The 20,061-nt window shown below is 46.6% G+C and overlaps 1 protein-coding gene across 4 annotated transcripts in view; it reads left to right on the top strand.

The window, feature by feature from the left end:
• HEATR5A (HEAT repeat containing 5A) overlaps window positions 1–20,061 on the top strand; it is a 502,340-nt gene that overhangs the window by 428,333 nt on the left and 53,946 nt on the right. For all 4 annotated transcript variants that reach the window (XM_086936964.1, XM_086936962.1, XM_086936966.1 and 1 more), the window contains one exon: window positions 14,950–15,174. In XM_086936964.1, the coding sequence (XP_086793090.1) occupies window positions 14,950–15,174 (225 nt within the window). The remainder of the gene's footprint in view (window positions 1–14,949; window positions 15,175–20,061) is intronic.

The raw sequence follows: 20,061 nt of genomic DNA on the forward strand, positions 1-20,061 counted from the left end.
GCCCGTCGACCCGAAGAGCGGGGCGCCGAAGCCAGTCTCGACAGTCAAGCACGTCACTCTCCAAACATGGCGACACTGCCAATGGACTCCAGACTAAAAAAGACTGTCGAACCGACGCTTGCTGACTCGAAGACCATGTTAAGCAAGGCCCTCGAGTCGAAGACCAAACCCGACCCGAAAAAGCATATCGCGTCGAAGCCCTAGGCCTTACCTGCTGCGCGCCATGAGCTCGAGTCGACGCAAGGCCGCAAGCATGCTGGTGATCTACCGAAGCAAATCGAATCGAAGAAGACGTCAATCTCTAAGAAGGTTGGTTCGTCTACGGTGCTCCCTCCACCAATTAAATACGGACTGCCCCCGACCGCTTGACCCAAAGCGTTCGAGACACAAAAGAGCGCCGAAACCTCCAAGAAGGTATCGGGACCTTCCAAGTCTCAGTCCATTCCGAAGTAGGTAATGTCTCGAGGCACCCTCGTATGACAATCAGTCGAAGCTCTTCATCGACTCGGATTCTGGCAGACTCACCATCCACAAACGGAAAATCGCTCCAGAACATCCTTTAGAGTCATACAAACTCCCTCTCAAAAGGAAGAAGGATTCAGCCACCTCACCTGTTCTCTTTGAACATGTTGAGTCATATACACAGCACGATGCCGATTCTCCCACACGCAGCGATGAGGATGTAGGAGATGACTACAGTCATATGGGATTTATTTATCATGCTGACACAGATCAAGGGGAACCTCAACACTGGACTGACCCTGTTGACCCTGATGATCCACACACTACGCCTGATACTCAGTCTTATAACGTCAAGACTACCTTGCCTACTAAAGACATGGCGGCGTTTAACGCTTTAATTGAAAGGGCGGCCATTAACCAGGACGTTGTAATGCCCGCTGAGCCAGTGGAGGAGGACTTTCTATTCGATACTTTCTCCACCTCAGAAAGATCAGTCAAAACATTGCCTATGCTAAAGGGTGTCCTCAAACATGCATCTGACATTTACAACCACAAGGGCAAGGGTTGTAAACCCAAGGATTGAAAGAAAATATAGGCCTGCACCTGTGGACCCTACGTACATCAAGGGCCAGCTCCCATTGGACTCCCTAGTAGTGGCTAATGCTCGCAAGAGAGCAAACTCTCAAACTAGTGGTGATGCTCCTATTCCGGACAAAGAATTCAAAATCTTGGAAGATTCTGGCAAATGGGTAGCAGCTCAAGCGGCGAATATTTGGAGAATTTCAAATACACAAGCCCTATCAGCCAGATATGATAGGGCTCACTACGACACGTTAGAACAGCTGATGCAACACCTGCCTGATGCTTATAAAGAGGGAGCAGAAATGCTAATACAGGAAGGAAAGTTAATTTCAAATGCATCCATTAAGTGTGCACTAGATGCAGCAGACACAGCAGCTAGAGCCATCAACACTAGTGTAATGCTGAGACGTCATGCCTGGCTCCGCATCTCTGGTTTCAAACCAGAGATCCAAACAACTTTGCGCAATCAGCCAGTTAACCCTGACTTTCTTTTTGGTCCTGATGTAGACACGACCCTTGAAAAAATTAAAAAAGACACTGAGACAGCAAAATCCATGGGGGCTCTGCAGTCACAGCAGTTCAGGGGCAGTTCCTTTCGTCGCTCCGGTAACAGGGGAGCTTCTAGAGGTCAGGCATTGCAGCAAGCCCAATACAACAAGGGGAGCACGCAGACCACCTACAACAAGAATAACAGGGGTGGATATCGTGGGAACAGCACCAAAGGCAGAGGACGTGGAAATAACAATGCCAGATCCTCTGCCACCAATAAACAGTGACGCCTTGTCACTGTCCCCCGACCATATAACACCGGTCGGGGGAAAACTCCAGCAGTTCCTGCCAGTCTGGGAAGGCATTACCACAGACAGGTGGGTGAGACAACTTATCCAATACGGCTCTTGTCTGGAACTAACCTCCACTCCTCCCAACATTCCCCCAAGGCACCGTCCTATGTCCGCAGAGTACATGCACTTATTGCAGCAAGAAGTAATCTGCATGCTGCAAAAAGGAGCCATAGAACTCGTGCCTTTAGAACAGCAAGGTACAGGGGTGTACTCACTGTATTTCTTGATCCCAAAAAAGGACGGATCCCTGCGGCCCATTCTAGACCTCAGACCCCTGAACCAGTACATCTTGTCAGAACATTTTCATATGCTAACTTTACAGCAAGTTCTACCATTGCTCAGGCGGGAGGACTTCCTGGCAACACTAGACCTGAAGGATGCCTATTTTCACATTCCCATTCACCCAGGTCACAGGAAGTATCTCAGGTTCACCGTCAACAACCAGCATTACCAGTTCAAGGTCCTGCCTTTCGGGGTCACTACAGCCCCCAGGATGTTCACCAAGTGCTTAGCTACAGTGGCTGCGCACCTTCAGAGACCACACATCCATGTCTATCCTTACCTGGACGACTGGCTTGTTCAAGCAAAGTCAGCCCAGCAATGTGCCAGCCACATGTCCCGCGCGATTCAACTCCTACACAGTCTAGGATTTTCACTAAATTACCCAAAATCACACCTTCAGCCCGCACATGTACAACAGTACCTAGGGGCAACATTAAACACTATGACCGCAACAGCGCAGCCAAACCCAACCAGTCAACAGCATGCAATTGCTAATTCAGAAATTCATACCCCAACACTTGTTCCCGGCGCAGGTGTTCATGCAACTGATAGGTATGATGGCCTCCTGCATCTTCATAGTCCCACACGCAAGGCTGCACATGCGTCCCCTCCAGGAGTGCTTAGCACGACGGTGGAACCAGGCTCGTGGACATCCGAAAGACCTAGTGTTGGTGACCGGTCGTGCTTACAACTCTCTGCATTGGTGGAACACACAAAACCTTTGCAGGGGACGACCGTTCCAAGAGCTTGTACCACAAGTAGTGCTGACGACGGACGCGTCTCTCCAGGGCTAGGGAGCGCATGTCCTCCATTATACAGTGCAGGGACTATGGACGACACAGCAGCAGAAGATGCACATCAACCTGCTGGAGCTGATGGCAATCTTCATGGCGATGAAGGCGTTCAAATTGCATTTGTGCAACAAAGTTGTGCTGATCCGGACGGACAACATGACTGCCATGTATTACATCCAGAAGCAGGGAGGCACACACTCTCCACAATTGTCTCAACTAGTCCAGAGCATGTGGAAGTGGGCCATTCAGAGGAACATGTTCCTCATGGCTTAACATCTCCCGGGCAAAGACAACCAGATGGCGGACCTGCTCAGCAGGCACAGCCATCAGATGCACGAGTGGGAGATACACCCCTCGGTGCTACAACCGTACTTCCAGCAGTGGGGTCATCCAGAGATAGACCTATTCGCCACAAAGGAAAACACAAAATGCCAAACCTTCGCCACCAGGTTCCCACACCCGCAGTCTCCGGGCAATGCGATATGGATGAACTGGTCAGGCAGATTTGCGTACGCTTTTCCCCCAGCACCACTCATACCACTAGTGGCACGCAAACTGCGCCAGCACTCAATGACGCTCATCCTGTTTGCTCCAACGTCGGCACGGCAGGCCTGGTACACCACGTTCCTAGAACTTTCAGTGGTGCCTCACGAAAGGCTGCGCCTCACACCCAGTCTCCTCGCTCAGAGCCATGGAGACATTCAGCACCCAGATCCACAACAGTTGAGCCTTGCGATATGGCTCCTGAGGTCATAGTTTGGCTACCTGAACCTGCCCCCTGACTGTATGAACATCATCAAGGAGGCAAGGCGACCTACAACTAGGGCATGCTATGCGGCCAAATGGAAACGGTTTGTTATTTACTGTTCCAATAATGACATTAATCCGCCCACGCAGAACATCATATGTTATTTGTTGCATCTATACAGATGCAATCTGGCATATAGTTCCATCAGGATACACCTGGCCGCCATTGCAGCATATCTTCAAAACAGGCAGCATCTTTCCCTTTTCAGGGTGCCTGCCATTAAAGCCTTTATGGAAGGACTCAAAAGAGTGATCCCTCCCAGGCACCCTCCTTCACCTGTCTGGAATCTAAATGTAGTTCTCACCAGACTAATGGGATCACCCTTTGAACCTCTTCACTCCTGTGAAATACAGTTTCTTACATGGAAAGTGGCTTTTCTGGTAGCCATCACATTGCTAAGAAGAGTTAGTGAGCTTCAAGCCCTAACTATTCAAGAGCCTTTCATACAGATTCATGCTAATAGGGTAGTGCTACGTACCAACCCTAAATTCATGCCTAAAGTGGTGTCGCAGTTCCACATTAATCAAACCATAGAACTGCCAGTTTTTTTCCCCAATCCAGATTCTGTGGCAGAGCGAGCACTGCACACCTTAGATGTTAAGAGCTCTCCTGTATTACATTGACAGGACAAAAGATTTTAGAAAGACTAAACAACTGTTTGTTGCCTTCTCTCCACAACACAAAGGCAACCCCATTTCCAAATCAGGTATAGCCAGATGGAATGTTAAGTGCATACAAATCTGTTATCAAAAAGCTAAACGCACATTAACAGTTCCCCCAAGAGCGCATTCCACACGCAGGTTAGGGGCATCCATGGTTTTCCTAGGTAACATTCCCCTAGAGGATATATGTAGAGCAGCCACATGGACCACCATACATACATTTACCAAACACTACTGCGTAGATGTACACTCTAAACAGCAAGCTGCTGTAGGACAGGCTGTTCTCAAAACCCTTTTTCAGACTGCTACAGCTGGCACGGGCAACCACCACTAAGGAGGAAACTGCTATTCATTCTATGCACAGATATGAATTCAGCAGCCCACATGCCTCGAACGGAATATGCTACTTACCAGTATGCATCTGTTCTTGGCATGTAGGGCTGCTGACATTCGTATCGCCCGCCCTCCTCCCCGGTGCCTGTCGCAGCTGTAGCACTCAGAATCATTCTCAGGCATGGTCATCACTTACTGTGTTACACTCCATCTCTGCCACAATGGCGAAAAACAATCTGAGGATGCCCATGCGCACTGTAGTCCAGGGGAGGAGCCACCTATCTTGTGATACTTCGAAGACTCTTCCAGGACAACAATGTGCGATCATCCGGACCCAACACTAGGCGGCGATCTATGAACAGATATGAATGTCAGCAGCCCTACATACCAAGAACAGATGCATACTGGTAAGTAGCATATTCCTTACATGCTGCAACAGTTTACATTAAGCCCGGTTTGATGCCTAAGTCAAAATGAATATAATCAGTAGTTAAGATACCTTACAATATCAACTTTAGTATTCTCAGCCAGAAGCTAGCAGGGCTGAAGTGTCAGCTTGTAACTCTGCACTCGCCAATGGGGCTACGAGCTTTGTCCACAGAAACTACAATTACAGGTTTTTATTGCTGGAACATGAAAAAGTAAATGTTCAACTTTCTAATATAGAAAAGACCCTGCCTTAGGGCTCTTTAGGCGTGCTATATGGGTGACTTAAACATATATTAAAAAGGGACAATTGGGCCTTTTCATTGCTTTAAATAGCAAAGTCAAGTTAGCAGTTTTGAAACTGCCCTTCCAGTCTGCAGTGGCAGATGGGGAGCCATGTTTTACCCTGGTCACACCCAGGGTGGCACAAGCAGAGCTACAGTCCCTGGAGTGACCTAACACAGGCCCTGGGTACCCTGGTATCATATACTAAACGGTAAGTTGGCTTACACCAATTGGGTGTAAGCCAATCACACATACACAACTTCGAGTCAGGGCACCAGCACTGAGGTGTGGTTAGCAGGTGTTAGACCTGACACCCTTGGCGTGGTTTTCCCCCATCTTTTTGCCTCTGCCTCCTGTATTTTTGATGCTGTGCTGGATTTCGTTTTTGCTGGTTTAGATGCTTTGGACACTCTGCCACTGCTGATCAGTGCCAGAGTGTAAGTGCTTTCTATGTAAATTGTCATATTGATTGGGTATACCTGATTGGCATATCTGTATCACCATGAAGTCCCTAGTAAAGTGCACTGTGTGTGCCAGGGCTGGTGATGACAGATGCTACTAGTGGGCCTGCAGCACAGATTGCGCCACCCGCATGAGTAGCCCTAAAATGGGATCCCAGGCCTGCCAGCGCAGGACCTGTGTGCAGTCAGTGGACTGCCATGTCCGCCTAGCCAGTGTCCCCACTGGCTGGGCCTAACCCTTCCCTGTCTGTGCACACCAGTCACCCCTATGGAAGGCTCAAGGTACCCCCCTGGGCAGGGTGCAGTTTATGGGTCAGGTAGAGCATGTACTAGTGCAGGTAACATGCTCTGGTAGTGAGCAGCAGCCATTTTGTGTGCTCACTGCTGCAAGGTTATCTTGCTCCATAGAGTAGCATGGGGGAGGCTGGTCCCATTGGATCCCAGCCTACCTTCCCATAGGAACAAGATGGGACATAAGTGATTGATATCCTTGAACTCAGAATTTAATAACAAATCTTTTAGGAAAGGTTGTTTTTAAATTCTGTGTTTGAGAATAGTGCTTTTAGAAAGTGGCTGTTCTCTTGTCTAACCTTTCTGTGTGCCTGGGACTGTTTGTGGATTGACTGTCTGGGTTGAGGGTGACAGGGGCTGCAGAGCCCCCAGGGGGGTATCTGAGCCAGCCCTTGGATGAAAGGCTACATCTGCTGCCAAGGAAGTGGGAGGAGATAGCGCCTGGGAGTGACTAGGGCTGTGCCTGCCTGACCACAATGCTGGCTCCACCTCCCGCTGGGCGACTGTCACCTCTGTCCCTGATACTGAAAGAAAGAAGGAAGCCAGGAAACCCCCAGAGCCCCAGCAACACCCAGAACTGGTTTGGACCGGGCTCAGGGCCCACTTGCACGAAGACTTCAAAGGACTTCAAAGACTTTTTGGGGTATAAGAGAAGGACCCCTGACAACAGAAAATCAGATTCTACAATCAAGAGGAACCTCTGCTGGAAGAAGGACTGCTGGAGAACTGAAGGAAGATTGCCTTGCTGTGTGCTTTAAGGGCTGACCTGTTCTGCTGTTTCAACTGAAAGCTGAGGAGGAGAAAGGGACTTTGCTGTGTGCTGTGACCCTGCCTGCTTGACCTACAAAGACTTTGCTGTGTGCTTTGTCTGCTTACTGTATCTCCAAGGGCCTGAGAAGAGCTGGCCTCCTGTCTGGGAACCCAGGATCAAAAGGTTCCCCTGTAACTGAACTACGCCAGAAAGATCATGCTCTGATTACTGCTGAGAGCGTGGCTTGCAATTGTGTCCGTGGAGGAAGATCGGTGTGCTCATCGGCACATTCCTAGCGAGGGTCGGAGGTCTGTGGTGCCTCCCCTCGTGAATTCTGCTCCAGAGAGGTTGTGAGGCCGAGAGGGCGGTCTGTCCCTGACCTGCGCCCTCAAAAACCATCTGCCGCCTGTTCACCGCCGCTGCCCGGGGCCAGGAATACCCTGAGAAGTTGCCGTTCGTAAGCGGAGGCTGCCGCGGCGAAGATCGAAGCCGCCGCGCTTCTATTAGCTGAAGGAGCCGAGCCCCCTCACTAACGCCGCAACGGGATTGGCCCACGCGCCGCAGCGTCATTATTGTTGCTGTGCTGTGGTTGGCTGAAGAGAGGAGCGTCATCGCAGGCCTGTCCCGGGAGCCGCACTGCCACTGGCTGACTCCCGGGTGTGCAAGGAGGCTCGAGCCGAACGCCGCAACAGGATTGGTCCCCGTCATCTGGACCTCTGGAGGACACGCTGCGAGCCGTGACCGAAGCAAACCCCAGCGAGGAGCCAACAGCCGAATCAGCCGTCCGACCAGTCCTCGCCGAGGGAGCCCAGTTGTGTCCCGCATCCCTGGCCGGTCGTCCCCCGAGGTGTGCTACGCCAACTCCCCCGCCGCTCGTTGGATTGTCGAGAGCGGGCGGGAGAGCAGAGGGGACCCGCCGGGGCTGAGAGCGAGTGTGCTCTATTTGGCGCGGTGCGCCTGAGGCCATAAGGAAGTGCCGATCGGAAGAAAAGAGTCCCCAGCATATCGGTGAGCCGCGCTTGCCGCGCTTGGGTCCCCTGGCTTAGTGGGTTGATTCTTTTCTGATAATTCACCGCTGGCATAGCTTGGTCTGCTCGTTTTTAGACCCCATTGGACATAAATCAGTGACCTTATTTTTAAAGGCTGATTTAAGTGACTGGAGACAATTTTTGATATACGAACTTCCTGAAATTAAGTACAACCATTAAGATAAAGTGCTACATTCTTCTAATGTGATGAATATCGTGCAACTGTTTTATTCTCCTTGCTGAAACTAGATAAAGATATATTTTTTATAAATAGACTTACCTGAGTGGTCTCAGTTTGTGGTGGATTGGGGATTACTGTTGTGTTAAGTGCATTTATTATACACATTGCCTTGGAGATAAGCCTGCCTGCTCGCGCCAAGCTACCTAGAGGGAGAGCAGGGGTTATCTACTGTGTGTATTCCTTCTCCCTGACTAGAAGCAAGGGTCCCTACTTGGTCTAAGGTACTTACCTCTGCCAATTAGAGACCCCCAGATCTAACAGCAGGCCTCTGTGCACTTTGAGTCGAAAAATCAGCAGCATCAGTCCGAAACGTTGGGGGTGATCATACAAAAAGAGACTTTTCCTTACAGCCCATGGATGGATATCCATGTCCTTTACCTACTTGTTGGCCTCTAAGTATTGAAGCTAGATGCCTCTGGAGATACCAGAATCAACCTGACCTAAGACCTGTGGGAGGACATTACCCTACAGAACTAATGTTAACAAACATCTATCAGTAAGGAATTGTTAATAAGTTTGAGGCATATTTTAGGCCTCGCCTGTTTACTTAAGCATCTAATAAAGTCCCTTTCTTTTCCGGAAGTAAAACACTGCCTCTGTCTCATATTATTGTGTGTTTATTTTAGGAATAAGGATGTAAAGAAATTTTGGAGATGTGTGAAGGGCTTTCTGTAATAAACTCTGAAAGTATCTATAACAACGTTCAAATTAGTAGGAACTCTGTGGGGCAGAGGCGCGAAGCATTGCAGCATTTGTAAGAATAATTAGCGATGCAAGGGCTGATGCTGCACTCCATCAGGTATATTTAAGGATGCTGGAATGAACTCTGCTTACTACAGGCCACAGCTCGGTCAAGCAGGGAATACCAAATAACTGGAGTGAGGCCATCCTCACTCTTTGATATAGAAAATAACCTGGAGGAGTGCCCAGCCTAAGTAAAATGATATGCAAGAGCACTCCTACAAGTACTGGAAGATTGGGGCATGGCACGATATTGAATTCCACAATATCAAACCGTTTCCTCTCAAGTTGCTCAACAGTGGATAATAGAATGGCTTTCACCATTCCTATTCAGAAGTATGTGTTAGCCCAAAGGGGTAGCTTCATGCTTGCTTCATTGATGAAGAAATGGCACTGGACCAAGTCAATCGAGGACTTTCATGGTATAAATTAGGAATATGAGCCATAGCAGGTACTGTACTGCCTGCAGTTGTGGAACGGTACACTGATACATGGGTTTGCATCAAGCTCGGGGATGGAAAAACCTCTTGGAAAAATTCTGTGAAAATCATTGTTTGAAGCGGCGTGCGACCTCTCCTCCCTATTTATGAATCTGAAGATGACCAACCGGAGGCGCACATTGTCAGGCGTTAGGTCGTCGTCCCCTCTCCAAACAAAATGATATAGTATATGTTTGTAGTTACTACCAAGAATGGACTGTAGAGATCCATCCCTGCTTTAGGGATTATAATAGTGAATCAGCAGTAATTGTAAGTAAAACGAATCTGGTTGTATTTAACTTAAGGCTGCCTTTTTGACTCATAGACTCACATTCTCAAAATGCGTGCACCCTTTCTCACCTTTATGACCACGTGGTAAAACTTGGCAAATATACATCAGAAATAAAGGAAATGCCTACGGGAGTCCCATTAGGTTCTTTATTATCCCGACATTATTAATCCTATATGTGGAATCATTAAGCCCATACCTCTTTGACATGAGTGTCCGGATGTATCATTATGTGGACAAAATGCAGTTAAATTTAAATCATTCCTCTATCCAGGACCTCACATTTCTTCAGCATTGTCTCAAGTATTTACAAAAATGGTTGAAGAGAATGTCGATTGTCAAAGTTCCAGAAAAACTGAGACCATGTCCTGTCGCCAAAATCCAAAGCAAAGGAAGCCAAGAGCTACTCTAGAACTCAAACTGGACAGTTTCACACCTATTGTTACATCTATTGTTAAATCACAAGACTTCACAATTGACCTAATCTATTTCTGAATTAACATATCCTTGGAAAACGAAAAATTAGAAAACTGACTTCTACTTCCACGCATGAAAATAAAAATCCTTTTTTTTGTCCACCCAGGTCAAAACTGCAGATAACGCATTGAGAATCGATTACATCAACAAGATGTTCGTGGATATTCCAGCTAGTCACCTGACTGCCATCCTAAACATACACTAGAGTGAGGTTAAGTAAAGACAGAATCACATTGTTACATCAGTTGTACTTGTTCTCCATTACTTCCCATGGGAGGCCAGTATAAACTTCACAATTTACTGTTTAACATAAAAGCCATCCACCAGAAAAGATGCCACTACCTGTCCAACCTCTTGAAATTCTCTGGTGGCCCTAGAAACTCAAGAAGCAAAGCATCCTAATGCTCAAAGTCCACCAAGTTCACGCCCAAACAAGTACAGAGCGCATCATTTACAGGAGCCGCAGCCAGCCAGTGGAACAATCTACCAACTTACCCAAGTCAACAATTGCTGTAAAGGTTTTTACTGCTTGCACCTTGAATATTATCTGATAGGCAGGTGCATTGTATTGAAGGCACATTTTCTGAAATTTTATTTCAGGACAAAGAATGCTGGACAATATTCTGTCTGAAGCCTCCTTTGAAAATAAATGTAAGGCCATTATTGTGCCAAACTGTGGGTCATTTCTTTCTTCGAAATCTTAGTTAACATATATGTGTCCACTTTGTGGATAGCGCAGCTATCTTTGCAATATTTAAATCTACCTTGACTTCTATAGCCCAGTCAAAAACATTTGAACTCAAATTTTTGGCTATATCTCAGAAGATACAGAACTAACTCTGGGCAGCCAGTTGACCAAGGTGCCTATAACCTACGCTTTGGACGGAATAATACCTGCAGGCTTTGCAGGAGAATCTTTGAGTCCTGTTTTAAACATCTGTAAGTGCACCAGGGACACATTTTAAAAGTTGTTTCTGACTTGGGTTTGCACCTGCAAATAGGCCACTCTGCATTATTTGCTTGGAGAAAAAACAGTGCACTCGGTCAGTGGTGAAGTTTATGAATCACATATTCATAGGAGTAATGGAAGTGAATATATGACTTTGCTCAAAGTATTTTGTCGGCAAGATGTATGTTTTTAATAAATTAATATCCTGTAGATTTAAGTTGTATTTTAGACCACTTAATGTTACTGGACATTTTGTGTAGAATTTAACGTATGTCTGAAGCACGCTGCAATTACATTTTGTTTTAGGTTCTAGATTGTTGGGCAGGTTCAGTTGTGCTTTAGTATTTTCCAGTTGTACTTCTGTTACAATGCAATGATTTTTTTAAATTGAGATATACAATGTACTTGACTTAAATGCATATTTACTGCGTCAGTGGCACATTGTGAGTTTTAACCCCCTCAAGCTCCTGGTGCAAGCCCTGAATGTCAACGGTAAGCATCAGTCCTTCGACAGGATGCTTCATAATACCTCAGAATCCGAAGAGAAGGCCTCTGCAGCAATGAGCCCATGGCACGCGAGTTTGTAAACGCTGAGAATTTCTACTTACCATGGGAGCAAAGGGTTGGCATCTTGTGGTATGAGTATGCTGGTGAAGACTGAGTATCCTGTTGTGGTGACTGAAAAGTCCTCTGCATGGTAATGGACTTGTACCTCTGCCCTGACTGCCCAACTATACTGTTGTCTGGATCCCTAATGCTGATTTGTGTTTGCTGTAGGCAAACACAGTTCATGTGTGTGTGCCATGACCTAGTCCTGTCTCGTGTCTTGAGGTCTTGGCCTGGTTGGAGGTGGGGGGGTAAGGGGTTGGACTGAGGAGTATGGGAGGTGCAGGTGGCGCCCAAAGCACTGCCGTCATAGCGGTGGAAGGCTACCACCTTCACCAGGAGTTTAGCATCACAAGCGCGGTGGTGGCAGCATAGTGACAGTAGGAGTGAAATGGTCCCTTTTAACCTGTGTCTCTGGAGTGAGGTCTACAGGCTCACTCACCTTCATATGGTTTCGCTGCTGTGTGCTTAACTCACCCTTGGCCCACATCAGTTAGATGTAAAGTGCTGCACAAGTTCAAGTTCAGAAATTTGTATAGCGCACTACTCACCCATAGGGTCTCAAGGCGCTTGTGTGAGGGGGTGTATTATTTATCGAATAGCCAGGTTTTAAGTTCCTTTCTGAAGGAAATGTGGTTCTGTGTGAGGCGGAGGTGAATGGGGAGAGAGTTCCAGGTCTTGGCCGCCAGGTAGAAGGATCTTCCTCCCATGGGGGATCTGTGGATGCGCGGAACTGCGGCAAGTGCTTGGTTGGAGGATCTTAGTTGGCGAGTGGGTGTGTAGAAGGACAGTCGTGTGTTGAGGCATTCGGGTCCTAGTTTGTAGAGGGCTTTTTGAGCGTGGGTGAGGAGACGGAACGTTATTCTCTTGTTGACGGGAAGCCAGTGGAGGTCTTTCAGGTGGCCGGTATGCTTGGCGAGGGATGTCCAATATGAGTCTGGCAGATGCGTTTTGGATACGTTGGAGTTTTTTCTGTAATTTGGTTGTGGTTCCGGCGTAGAGGGTGTTTCCATAGTCCAGTCGGCTAGTGACCAGTGCGTGGGTGACGGTCTTTCTTGTTTCGGTGGGGATCCAACGGAAGATTTTTTTGAGCATGCGGAGTACGTTGAAGCAAGAGGATGAGACGGCGTTAACTTGTCTGGTCATCGAGAGGGAGGAGTCTAGGATGAAGCCCAGGTTGCGTGCGTGGTCTGTAGGCATGGGTGCTGTGCCCAGGGCCGATGGCCACCAAGAGTCGTCCCAGGCAGAGGGTGAGGATCCTAGGATGAGAACTTCTGTTTTGTCTGAGTTAAGTTTTAGGCGGCGGTTTTTCATCCATTCGGCTACTTCTTTCATGCCTTCATGAAGATTGGTTTTGGCGGTGTTAGGGTCTTTGGTGAGGGAAAGGATCAGCTGGGTGTCGTCGGCGAAGGAAATGATGTTGAGGTTGTGTTGTCGAGCGATGGATGCGAGGGGACTAATGTAAACGTTGAAGACGGTGGGACTGAGTGATGATCCTTGTGGGACTCCGCAGATGACTTCGGTGGCCTCTGATTTGAATGGGGGGAGTCGGACTCTCTGGGTTCTCCCGGCAAGGAACGAGATGATCCAGTCCAAGGCTTTTCCATGTATTCCGACGTTGCTGAGGCGTTGTATGAGGATGTATGACAGACTGTGTCGAAGGCGGCGGAGAGGTCGAGTAGGATGAGGGCAACTGTTTCTCCGTTGTCCAGAACCGTTCGGATGTCATCTGTTGCTGCAATGAGGGCGGTTTCGGTGCTGTGTTTGGCTCTAAAGCCGGACTGTGAGGGGTCGAGGGAGTTGTTGGATTCAAGGAAGGCGGCGAGCTGGCTATTAACGGCTTTCTCAATGACTTTGGCAGGGAGAGGAGGGAAATGGGGCGGTAGTTTTTAAGTTCAGAGGGGTCAGCTGTGGGTTTCTTCAGGAGGGCACTGAGTTCGGCGGGTTTCCAGCATATATCACTTTGGATGACATCCAGGTGTGAACTCTAGTCACTTCCTTGACCTGTGTTGTGTGCTGTCTGCTTCAGAATCTCTCCTGCTGTGACATGGCCTTTCAAGAGGAAGAGAATAAGTATGTACTTCAATAGAATACAGCCCATCCTGCTGGACAGCGCAGGACTCCCCATGCAGGAGGAGCACATGAACACCTCCGACCACTGTGGGAGATGACTGCATAGGCTCAGAGGAGAGCCTGAGCTTGGCAAGTGCTGCCGCTCCTCTTGCGTGCAGCCAACTCACCGAGTAAGACCGGAGCCTTGCGAGTTCCCGTGGAGGGGGCACCTGGTGAGGCGCTGCAAGTTTCCTCTCTTATGGAGCATGTAAGACTGGGAACTGGCCTACTGGACCCCGAGGGACTCGCTGCTAAGAACGCCGCTGCTCCAAGACACTTGTGACTATTTTCTAAGAGTCTTAGTGGACTCATGAGTTGAGTCTTACTAGTGAGCATTCCTTGTATGCAGCCACCAGTGAATGGGGAATAACCCCTACCAGATTGCAAAGAGCGGGTAGGACAGGGATGTGCCAGAGAAACATTAGAGTCCTGACCTCAAGAGGGAAATGTGTTGTTGTTTATAAATGTAATAACCTGCATTTTAATGTGTAGAGTTCAAAATAAAATTATTTTTATTATAAAAATATGTATTTGACCGGACTTTGATTTATTGATATTGCTGTGTGCTCTTTGACTTATGGGTCGTGTTCACTTACTGCATCTACACTTCCTTCCCCGAGGGAGCCTTTGGCTGCCCGTCTACAGATACCACTGAGACAAGTGCCGACGAGGCACTAGGCCTGGTTGCTCAGGATCCATAGTAGGTCGGACCCTGGGACATCAGGAGTAAAAGGCCTCACCCACCACAGTTGTGCCCACTACCCCTTGTGAAAGGGGTTCTAGCCCTGTGAAACCGGAAAACACCATTTGCGATCACACTGATAATTTTGTGAGTTGGGAGGACTTGCTCAGAGTTCATGTTGAGCTAAATAGGAGACCACACTTGCTTTACTGGTACCTTCAAAGAAATAGGTCACACTCCTATTGCAGCACACAGGTAGCATTGGAATATTTAGAGTATTTTCTTGAGCACAGAGCTTCATATGTTGTCTGTAGTGATTTCTATCTTATGTACACCTTCACTTTGTGCATGTGCTTTGTGTTCTAGGAAGCGTATCAATACTTCCCACGATACTGTACCTGATTATCGGGATCCTGCGTGAAACCTCTGTACACCCACCTGCAGGCCAGCTCTCTGGGACGGTCTCTGCTGCCCTGCAGGCGCTCCGAGGAGTTGTCTCCTCTCCAATGGCCCGTGTTGAGAAGAGCCGCTCCGCATGGACTAGTTTGCTTCGTAGTGCCTTAGCCACGCTTCTGAATGCCTGGAATCCAGGTAACTTGGGTGATATTCCTGTTTGTAGACTGCTGCCCCCTTGTTGGCATTACATTCCAAACAGAAGCTCGGGAAGTGGGTGGGGAGAGATGGCCAATGTGTGGTGGGGAGTTTGTACACTGATACACCAGTTCTTAAGGACAAACCTGGACAGATGACACTGCAGTGATGAGTGGTTGAGCTCCGGTAACCTGATGGTCACTTGATCAAATCCATGCCGGTAAGGCTGAGCTGTTCATCCTCTTTGAGGAAAACCAAATGCTGCCTAGTTCTTAGCATATCTTCTTTCCGAAGAAGAATAAATGAGGGCAATTTGTCCAACTTTTGCATCATGATAAAGTGAAGAGCACTAATTTGCCATTCAGTCCTCAGACGAGGAAATGCCAACCAGTGTAATGCTTTCTACATAGTTTTGTCTGACGCCTGCTGTGTAAAAATATAAAAACCAACCGGTGAGAGAGGGTCAAAGGGATTCAAAGTTTGAAGACCCAAGCCTGGTTAATATCCCCAGCTACTGCTACATATATAACACAAGAACACAGGGGGTCTAACAGCCACTATAATATAGCTGAGCTGTCCTTCCGAGCAACCAGGATCTCGGAGTGCATAAGTCACATAAAGACAGCTTATTCAGACAAGGGTGAATACTATGTTATAGGAAACACCGACACTTTATAGGTCATTTAGAAATTGGTTAGCAAAATCCATACCTTTAAGCAATGGGTTACCATCAAATTGACTTTGTGATCAGTCCTATCATCTGGCCATACCCAGGTGTGAGTTGGGCTAGTCCCCTAATCATTGGGACATAGAGAGCCACACCATTCGTTGCTGGTTTAGGATTTGGTCCACCAACACAAATGAGCCGCCATCTGATTGCTAATCTTTGATGGTTTAGTGAATTCTAGTGCAACAAAAACAATATAGTGAATTAAAATAGGATGGTGTGTCCTCCTTTCATAAATTTTATTCTCCGGCCGAACAACATCTCCTAATTAAAAACTAGAATAGTGCAAGAAAGACAGTCAACAAATATCTGTCTGGTAATGGGCCAACATGTTTCTGCCTATCGGGCAACCTGTCCCCTGGCTTTCATCAGGGCCTCTGTTCTTTACGTCGTTGCACTCAATATTGAATAAACGGTGAAAAAAAAAAAAACGCCACCACCACAAAAGTGGATTAATTTAAGAAGCGGTTGAGTACGATACAACCTGTAACAACCGGAAACATTAACCCTCCATGTGACTTGGAAAGTAAAATTTCTATGAAGGGAATATACAATAATTAGTATGACCTAGCCATGTCTTTTTCCAAAACATGTTTTTCACCAAACTTATTAACACGTTGAATAAACAATTTTATGCTCACCCTTCATGGTAGGTGGATTGACCACGCCTCACCTGGACCTTGCTCAGGTTCTACGAGGCCCCGCACTGTATAGATAGAAGAGATAAAACAGAAAGAAGGAACACCATGAAGCCAAACTGCTAGCCTTTCAAGAATAGTGTCTCATGCTCCTTCGGTTATACATTCCCACTCCTATCTAGGTATCAACAAATAAAAAGACTCCAGTCCACCAACACTTGTGTAAACCCAGTCTCAAAGTATCTCAAAATAGTCATATTACTCTTAAAAAGTCTCTCCTCCATACTAGTCTTCTACTATTTATATGGAGAAAGTGGAGGTTCCAAATCAGTAATCCCTGGTTAATACAGTGTAAAGGGCCCCAGAAAAAGAAGTTATACATAAGTAGAAAAAGAGCCCAGACTGACCTCTCCGTCGGTGCCTCAAGCTCTCATCTGAGTCTTGGGGGAGGTACCGACCCGGAAGAGGCCAGTTCTTTTAAGCTTGATGTCGATCGAGCACTATGAATGTAGCCCTCCGCATTGTTTTGCGTGTCATATGTCAGATAGAGTATGTTGATAATCTTGACTTCTATGTGCACATCTACAGGAACAAACAACCGGGATTGAACCCTTACCGTTACTTCACTGTCATTCTCTGTATGCACTACTTTGCGTTCAAACTCGCGCAGGCAGATCTCGCGAGTTCGACTACAGAATGATGTCATCCCGCGGACATTAGTAGTTTAATGGCCAGCGTGCAACCGATCGTGTTGTTGAAATGATCAAAAGTGCCCCAGCCCATATCTCGCGCTTGGGTGAAAGCAGTCTAAACGATTCTTGAATATAACAAGAATAAGTGTATTATATCGTTTCTTTCAAGATCCTGTATTTAGTATTTGAACTACAGGATGACGTCATCGCGGCCATCTTAGTAGTTTCCTAGCCCCATGTGTACATTCATATCGTTTTTTATATATATCCAGAAGACTTAGAGATCTTCAAGTAGAAGCTCTTAGAACATAGTTAATTATATATAAATCAAACGTGAATGATAACAAGAATTATAGTGCAAATAATGAATGGGTCTCATTTAGAAAAAGCGCCACCAGGTCAAGTGCATTAGACTATTTCTTGCTCATCCACTTTGCCCTGTGTGAATATGTAAGTCAGGACTACGTAGTGCAGTGTGTAGGATTCGTGGTGGTTCGCCATAGAGTTTGTTCATCATTCTAACCCTACATTATTACTCTCATTCAAGGTCTTACTTTGCTAATTAAAGCCTGGCATTTCATTTGCGGCTAGACCTCTACAACAGGGTCCAAGGAATGTCGTCATTCAGTCCGTCTGAATCCGTACGGAGCTTATAAATCCATTTCTGTTCCTTTTGGAAAATATATCTCGACACATCACTTATATGCCCAGGTATAAAGGGTTTTTCGAAAACAGTCCATTGAAAGTCAGTTTCACGATGTTGTTTCTCCAAGAAATGACTCGTAAGTTTAGTCATAGCTTTCCGGCAACGAAAAGAGCTCTTATGCTCCAACATTCGGATGCGTACTTTTCGGGTTGTCATCCCCACATACCGAATGGAGCAAGGGCATGTTATCAAGTAAATTAGGTTGTTACTATTGCAGTTGCTAAAGCTGCGCTGTACCCAGGACCGAGGAAACGGGGAAGCAATATCCGAGACCGTCTGGTGCACACTCGCCCCAAAGAGTTTTCTAAAAAAAAACGGAGAAACCCTGTGGAACCTACGTCCTGTAGTGGGGCACCACCCATGTAGTATCTGCTCCGTTTGCCCACAGACCAAACATTCCAAAGAAATAGATATAGGTACCAACAGACCTTGGGTACAGCGCAGCTTTAGCAACTGCAGTAGTAACAACCTAATTTACTTGCTAACATGCCCTAGCTCCGTTCGGTATGTGGGGATGACAACCCGAAAAGTACGCATCCGAATGTTGGAGCATAAGAGCTCTTTTCGTTGCCGGAAAGCTTTGACTAAACTTACGAGTCATTTCTTGGAGAAACAACATCGTGAAACTGACTTTCAATGGACTGTTCTCGAAAAACCCTTTATACCTGGGCATATAAGTGATGTGTTGAGATATCTTTTCCAAAAGGAACAGAAATGGATTTATAAGCTCCGTACGGATTCAGACGGACTGAATGACGACATTCCTTGGACCCTGTTGTAGAGGTCTAGCCGCAAATGAAATGCCGGGCTTTAATTAGCAAAGTAAGACCTTGAATGAGAGTAATAATGTAGGGTTAGAATGATGAACAAACTCTATGGCGAACCACCACGAATCCTACACACTGCACTACGTAGTCCTGACTTACATATTCACACAGGGCAAAGTGGATGAGCAAGAAATAGTCTAATGCACTTTACCTGGTGGCACTTTTTCTAAATGAGACCCATTCATTATTTGCACTATAATTCTTGTTATCATTCACGTTTGATTTATATATAATTAACTATGTTCTAAGAGCCTCTACTTGAAGATCCCTAAGTCTTCTGGATTTATATAAAAAACGATATGAATGTACACATGGGGCTAGGAAACTACTAAGATGGCCGCAATGACGTCATCCTGTAGTACAAATACTAAATACAGGATCTTGAAAGAAACGATATAATACACTTATTCTTGTTATATTCAAGAATCGTTTAGACTGCTTTCACCCAAGCGCGAGATATGGGCTGGGGCACATTTGATCATTTCAACAACACGATCGGTTGCACGCTGGCCATTAAACTACTAATGTCCGCGGGATGACATCATTCTGTAGTCGAACTCGCGAGATCTGCCTGCGCGAGTTTGAACGCAAAGTAGTGCATACAGAGAATGACAGTGAAGTAACGGTAAGGGTTCAATCCCGGTTGTTTGTTCCTGTAGATGTGCACATAGAAGTCAAGATTATCAACATACTCTCTATCTGACATATGACACGCAAAACAATGCGGAGGGCTACATTCATAGTGCTCGATCGACATCAAGCTTAAAAGAACTGGCCTCTTCCGGGTCGGTACCTCCCCCAAGACTCAGATGAGAGCTTGAGGCACCGACGGAGAGGTCAGTCTGGGCTCTTTTTCTACTTATGTATAACTTCTTTTTCTGGGGCCCTTTACACTGTATTAACCAGGGATTACTGATTTGGAACCTCCACTTTCTCCATATAAATAGTAGAAGACTAGTATGGAGGAGAGACTTTTTAAGAGTAATATGACTATTTTGAGATACTTTGAGACTGGGTTTACACAAGTGTTGGTGGACTGGAGTCTTTTTATTTGTTGATACCTAGATAGGAGTGGGAATGTATAACCGAAGGAGCATGAGACACTATTCTTGAAAGGCTAGCAGTTTGGCTTCATGGTGTTCCTTCTTTCTGTTTTATCTCTTCTATCTATACAGTGCGGGGCCTCGTAGAACCTGAGCAAGGTCCAGGTGAGGCGTGGTCAATCCGCCTACCATGAAGGGTGAGCATAAAATTGTTTATTCAACGTGTTAATAAGTTTGGTGAAAAACATGTTTTG

This window comes from Lissotriton vulgaris, chromosome 9, assembly GCF_964263255.1.
Source record: "Lissotriton vulgaris chromosome 9, aLisVul1.2, whole genome shotgun sequence".
NCBI lineage: Eukaryota > Metazoa > Chordata > Amphibia > Caudata > Salamandridae > Lissotriton > Lissotriton vulgaris.